At 36.9% G+C, this 6,832-nt stretch overlaps 1 protein-coding gene across 3 annotated transcripts in view; it reads right to left on the bottom strand.

Annotated features, from left to right (window-relative positions):
- LOC138159017 (uncharacterized) overlaps positions 1-6,627 on the bottom strand; it is a 34,511-nt gene extending 27,884 nt beyond the window's left edge. For all 3 annotated transcript variants that reach the window (XM_069085367.1, XM_069085368.1, XM_069085366.1), the window contains exons 1-2: positions 6,403-6,627; positions 2,514-2,624 (exon numbers count right to left, since the gene is read on the bottom strand). In XM_069085367.1, coding sequence (XP_068941468.1) covers positions 2,514-2,624; positions 6,403-6,412 — 121 coding nt within the window. In that variant the 5' untranslated portion in view covers positions 6,413-6,627. The remainder of the gene's footprint in view (positions 1-2,513; positions 2,625-6,402) is intronic.
- Between the last annotated feature and the right edge of the window lie 205 nt (positions 6,628-6,832).

Consider the following 6,832-nt stretch of genomic DNA (forward strand, 5'->3'; position numbering starts at 1 on the left):
CTCTCTCTCTCTCTCTCTCTCTCTCTCTCTCTCTCTCTCTCTCTTTCACTCTCTCTCTCTCCTCTTTCACCCCTCCCCCTCTCTTTCTGTCTTTGTCTCCCTCTCCCCCCTCTTTTCCTCCATCTCTCTCATTCTCTGCCTCTCTGTCTCTGTCTCTCTTTCTGTCTGGCACATATTTATTGTTTTATTTTTTTTTCTGAAAAAATAGGAATGAATTCCACCTACCTACTATAAGTTATTAGACTTGCTTAATTGATGGTAAAAATGAAACTCTGAAAGAATGAGGATGTAGAAACCAACATTCTCATTTTATAAAAGTGTCACTCTTAATAATTTACATTAAATTAAACTACAAGATCTGTGTTTCTGGGAATGTGATGGTCTTTCACAGCATTTCTGATGCCTTGCCTCTAAGATTATCTCCATTTTTTATTTCTATATCTTGTTTGTGCATAGTTGTTTGCATGTTTTCTTTTCTCCTCCAACTTCACATTGTAAATCCCTAAGGGGTTTCCTAAGGGAAAGGAAGCTATTTTTCTTTCTTTGTATTCTTAATGCTTACCACATTATCTGGTCCATAGTCCTGATCCTTAATGGATGCTTGTAGATTTAACTTTTTGACTTTTATTTTTAATTAAAAGGTCAAAAACCTGGAAGACTGTCATTGTCCTAATTTGTTTTTGAAATTGCATCTCCTACCCCCCCCCACTTCCTCCAACATTTTCCTGAATGAATTCTCTCTCTCTCTCTCTTTTTTTTTTGTTTCCCTGACTCTAAGGAAGGAGTCTTTAACCATTCTTGTTATGCATCCCTTTGACAGTTGGGTAAAGTCTGTGGATCCCTTCTCACAGCAATGTTTTTAAATGCATTAAATAAAGCATATATGATTACAAAGGAAACCAATTATACTGTAAACATTACTAAAATATTAAAAGTTTACTGACACCAGATTGAGACCTTGAGAAGATGTGGTCAGAAGACTCCAATCTACTTTCAGACAATTTCCCCTCCCTATTAAGATGTAGTTAGGTGATCTGAATATGGAAGAACTTCATAGAATAAGTTATTCAGTTCCTTTTCACATAAGTTGATTGTGTCCTAAATATCCAAAAAATCATGATTACAACAGTGATTTTGGCAAAGATCTTAGAAGATACATATAAATATAGGTGTGTGTATAGATGTATGCATGTGTATTTATGTACACATATATGTGTAAAGACAAATAAATATGGATATATGCATGCATGAGTCTATCCTGAATTTTTAATTTTGGATGTTCTTGGAGTCTACAAGACAATAATGCTGTATATATAAAGCCATACAATGTTGTCCACTTGACATACCTTAGGTCTTTTTCATATAATTTAAGTTTCTTCTAGGCCTAAAAATCTTTAATGCTAGAATGTGATGCCCACATTATTTTATTTGGGTTGAATTGACTAGGCGTAACATCTGAAGGCTAATTACCTTTTATTTAGGGGGTTATACTGACTGTTATGATAGCCGCACCTGGTGTCAGTGCAGCTATTCAGAGAACATAGGGATAGGGAAAGAGACCAATCACATTGTCCTGGATGAGGAAACTCCTTTTACCTGTGCAGATCAGCAGTAGACTTGCTTGGGAAACAGAGATTAAACTACTTGTCTCTAAGTCACCGAATTAGTGTTTGTCATGGAGAGGATTTGGACTGATATCTTCCTGGTTCTTTTCTCCCTCTTCCTATTCAAAGTGATATTCAAGTTAGATCCTGACACCTCTAGGAAAATGACCATAAGCACAGCCTCATGGGTAGATTTCAAAGAGTTAACTCTGAATTTTCCACATGTAATTTATCCCCAATATATCTTGATACATGATGGGCTTGTGGATTCCCTTCAGTAGAAGCTGGACAATATATATTCAGTGAATACAGATTCATTTTGATATTAGCCTAAGCAAATCATAATTAGGGAAGGCAAATGTTCTAAAAAAAAGAGCACTTTTGCTTTTGGATTTATTCATGCCACTCTTTGTCTCAATCAAAGTGGATTGCTAAGAATGATTATATTCTAGGTACTTCATAATACTTCTAGGGTGCTTAGGAGTGTCAGGTTTTTTCATATTGGATACCATGTTTATTGGCATAATATAATGATTATTTTAAAAAATTCTCTGCATTTAAAATTATAATTATAATAACTGATACTTATATCACCTTTGAGTCACTCAACAGCCATGTGAGATAGATCCTGCAAGTGTTATCATTTCCATTTCCTAGAACAGGAAATTGAGATTGATATTGATGAATTGACTTGCCCATGGTCATACAGCCATTACACGTCAGAAGTAGGATTTTAATGTAGGTCTACCTACATCCAAGAGATTGCAATAGGCACTTCATTGTGTTATCTTCCTTAAGATATTTTGATAGGCAGCTTCTGTAGTGATATTTCCCCAGTTTGCAGAAACATTTTTAAAAACCTGTTCTGCAACACATCAAAGAAATCTGCCACCATATATGTTGAAATACCTTTTCCCACAGCTGTGTTGTTTCTTTTCAATCCAAAAAGCCGTTTGAAAGAAAATATCCTCTTTCTCATGCCAAATCTGTCCATCCAGGTTACCTCCTCTTCTTCTTCACCTTCAAAAGATACAAGTAAAACAAAATAATAACAAGAGAACTATAGATCCAGAACTGGAAGGCGTTTTAGAGATCTTCAAATTGAACTTCTTGACTTTACAAATGAGGACTAAGGCCTATGAGGCTTAACAACTTGCTCAACATTATACAGGCAGAAAGAAATAGAACTAGGATTCAAAATCAAGCCCTACTTCTCCATGTTCAGTGATCTGTTCACTGAATCGCACTGTCATAATAACATGGAAGAAGAAACCTTCAGGAAGACCTGGTTCAAGTTTTGCCTCTGATACATACTAGCTGCGTGATCATGGGTAATTCCCTTAAACTCTTATTGTCCCAGGCAACTTTGATATAATCAGTCACAGAGAGTTTTCATCTGCATTCCTCATGTCATTGTAATGATAGGTTGAAACCTAAAAATAATGATAATAAATAAAAATGAAAACATTTATAGAAGACTTTAAAGTTTACAAAAGCCTTGGCTTCAGGTTTGGGTAGTTACTGCTGTGATACTCTTTACCCAATCTCAATCATATACTTAAAATGAGAGTGAGGAAATTCCATAGGTGCTAGAGAAATTTAACTATGTGTGAAGCAAGATATTTGATTCTATGAAAGCAGGAACAAAGATGACTGTAAAATAAAGTCGGGAGGAGGTCCAGAGTCACACAGCTCTAACCCACAAAGACAATTTTTGAGCATAGCCCAAAATGACCTTTCTCACCCCCAGGCTGATGTGGCATTTAACTTTTAAGATATAAAATCCATTTGCGGGGAAGGAGTCATTGCTCTCTAGACCTGGTGAGACACTCAGCATTTGTGCTGGCTGCTGTTTTTGAGACTGGCTGCTGTTTTCGAGATTAAGTACTTGCCTCTGTGAAGGAAGAAGGGAGGCAGGAGTAGCCTCAACCAAATGAAACTGCATCCAACTCTCCCCATGTATCCTTGGATGCTAAGGTCCCTATATTCTTTGATGATCTTAGTAAACATATAATAAGTAGATGGTGGTTTAGAGGTAGCCAGTCACCCAGTTGGATTGTCCCAACCTTCCCTTCTAGACAACTTTAAAATAACTTCTTAAATCAAAATTCGGAGCTGCAGAGCCAACACAAGATCAGTGAGATATTTTTTTTCCTGGCCTAAGACAATTTAGGAAGTTGCCATAGGTCTACAACACTGGGTTGGGAGTCAGCCCAGAACACATCAGTAGCAGAAGCTATTGGCCTTGGAGGTGGCTTCTAGAGCATTGATGGCAGCAATAGCAGGAGCTTTGGGAGCTTTTAGCCCAAAGATGGTAAGAGGGTTGGATGACTGATCAGAAACAGAGTACAGGGGACCCTTTGCTGTCATTGGGTCCAGCTGGCACTGATTGGCAACTCCTTTGCCCATACAGAATTCTGGGCCATAGTTTCTGCTCTCAGTTTCAGGGTGGAGAACAACATTTGTGATCTGTCTCAAGCAAGTAGGTGACTATTTTCAAGGAGAAGAGAAGCATTAGCAAGGCAGCTTCAGGAGAGCAAAGGACCTGGTCACAGTTTCAAGGAAGAATGAAACACTAGTGTTTATGTCTGTAGGGGAGTAGAGGTCTTCATCATAATTCAAGAGTGAACAGGAGCATCATTAACCCTTGGTGCTGAAGGGGAGCAGGGTAAAGGCCAGAGTACTCCTCCAGAAGAGGAGAAAAGGGATCATATCTCTCCTCAGATCATATTATTTTGAAAGCAGCAAAAAATAGACTCCAAGAACTAGCTCTGAAAATAGCAGCATGAAAAAGCCTAAAGTTTGGCACAGTGCCTACTTTCTCCCAAGTGAGCAGAACCCAATTTCAATGCAATGTTCAAAGTCAAGTAATAGGCTGAGAAAAACAAGCAAACAAAAAAGAACTTGATCATAAAAATCTACTATAGTATAAGGGAAGACCAAGATATAAACTCAGAAGAAGAAAACAATGTGAAAACATCTATAAGCAAAACCTCACAGAAAAATACTAATTGGACCCAAGCCCAACCAGAATTCCTAGAAGAGTTGATGAAGGTAATAAGAGTGGTAGAGGAAATAATAAGGAAAGAAATGAGAGTGAAGCAAGAAAATTATTAAAAGAGAATTAATAGTTTTATAAAAGAGGCATAAAAATACTGAAGAAAATAATACCTTAAAAACCAGAATTGACCCAATGGTAAAAGAGGCACACAAATTCATTGAAGAACAGCACTCTTTAAAAATCAGAATTGATCAAATGGAAAAAGAGGTACAACACTGAAGAAAATAATTACTTAAAAATTTGATTTGAGCAAGTGGAAGGTTTGTATAAGACTTATGAGGGGGGCAAGAATGATAAAAGGGAGAAAATATTAAGAAAGGCAATGGTCACAAGCAAAACATACTTTTGAGGAGGGGCAAGATAAAAAGAGAGAGAGAGAGAAGGATAAACAGAAGAAAACAGATTGGAGGGAAATACAAAGCTAGTAATCAGAAATGAATGTGAATGGAATGAGCTCACCCATAAAATGGAAGCAGATGGCAGAATGGACTAGAAACCAGAATCCAGAAATGTTTTGTTTATAAAAGATACACTTGAGACAGAAAAGACACACTCATAGTGTTAAAACAAAGGGCTGGAGAAGAATCTCTTATGCTTCATTTGAGGTAAAAAAGGGCAGGGGTATCACTCACAATGTCAGACAAAACAAAAGTCAAAATAGACCTAATTAAAAGAGACAGGGAAACTACATCTTGCTAAAAGGTACCATAGACAATGAAGTAATATCTTAATATTTTAAGAATAAATTAAAGGACTCATTTTTCAAATATATTGATAACTGAGTAAAAAAAAAGTAAGAGCCATTCTCCAATTGATAAATTGTCAAAGGCTATAAACAGGGAGTTTTCAGAAGAAGATATCAAAATTATGTACAGTTATGTAAAAGAATGTTCTAAATCACTATTGATGAGTGAACCACAAATTAAAACAACTCTGAGGTACCACCTCATTCATATCAGAAATAACAAATGCTATATGGGATGAGAAAAGACAGGTAGACTAATAAATTGTTGGTAGAGTTGTGAACTAGCCCAATCATTCTGGAGAACAATTTGGAACTGTCCCCAAAGAGCTATAACACTGCATACCCTTTGACCTAGCAATACCACTATTAGGTCTGTATCCCAAAGAGAGCAAAGGAAAAGGACTTATATGTAAAAAACAAAACAAAACAAAAAAAGCTTATGGTAGTTTTTTTATGTGAGGTCAAAGAATTGGAAATTGAGGGTATGCTCATCAGTTAGGGAATGGCTGAACAGGTTGTGGCATATAGTTGTGATGGAGAACTATAAGAAATTACAAAGTGGGTGGTTTCAGAAAAATAACACAACTTGGCAACACCTATATGAACTAAAGCAAAATGAAACGAGAGCTGAGAGATCATTGTGTACAGTAGCAACAATGTTGCAATGATGATCAACTGTGAAAGACAGGGCTACTCTGATCAATACAGTAATCCAACACAATTTTAAATAAGTCATAATGAAAAAGTACTATCCACTTACAATGAACTCTGAGTACAAATGGAAGTATAATTTTTAAACTCTATTTTTCTTGCTTTTTTTTGTGAAATGGCTAATACAGGAAATATTTTGCATGAATTCATAGGTAAAGAAAAAGGAAGTTGAAAGAAAAAATATTCCCCCCAAAAGATATCATGACATAATTGTCTTCCAAGACACACACGTGGAGCCCCAAAACTGAGTACACTCAGGGGTAATTCAATATTTTCCATACCTGATATCATTTGAAAAGATCATAGAGGATTCTGGGAAGATGGCAGAGGAGGTCAGAAATTTCCAAGCTCTCAAGATTTCCCCCCACAAAAGAGTTAAAATAGCACCTTAGGGCAAACAAAGTGTGGGTGGAGATAAATTAGAATAGTGGCACATCTGGGGTCTTCTTAGGATGATTTGATAAGATCCATAGGAATATACCAGAATGAGGTTTGGTCCGGGCTAGGTTCCCTTTTAACAAGTGGCAAGCTGATTAAACAACAAGCAGAAAGCCCTGGGGTTAATTGATTTGAGAGATTGCCTCAGCTTCAGCAACATGAACTTCTGCCAAGGGAATAGTGAATGGAGTTGCATGTTTGAGCCTGGGAAGATTGAGGGAACTTCTGCTGATAAGGAATGTCAGACCCAGCTGTGCTGCGAAAAGCAGCAGG

The sequence above is a fragment of the Petaurus breviceps genome, unplaced genomic scaffold, assembly GCF_028583685.1.
Source record: "Petaurus breviceps papuanus isolate PSGF00001 unplaced genomic scaffold, PetGlider_PUasm1.0 175, whole genome shotgun sequence".
Lineage (NCBI taxonomy): Eukaryota > Metazoa > Chordata > Mammalia > Diprotodontia > Petauridae > Petaurus > Petaurus breviceps.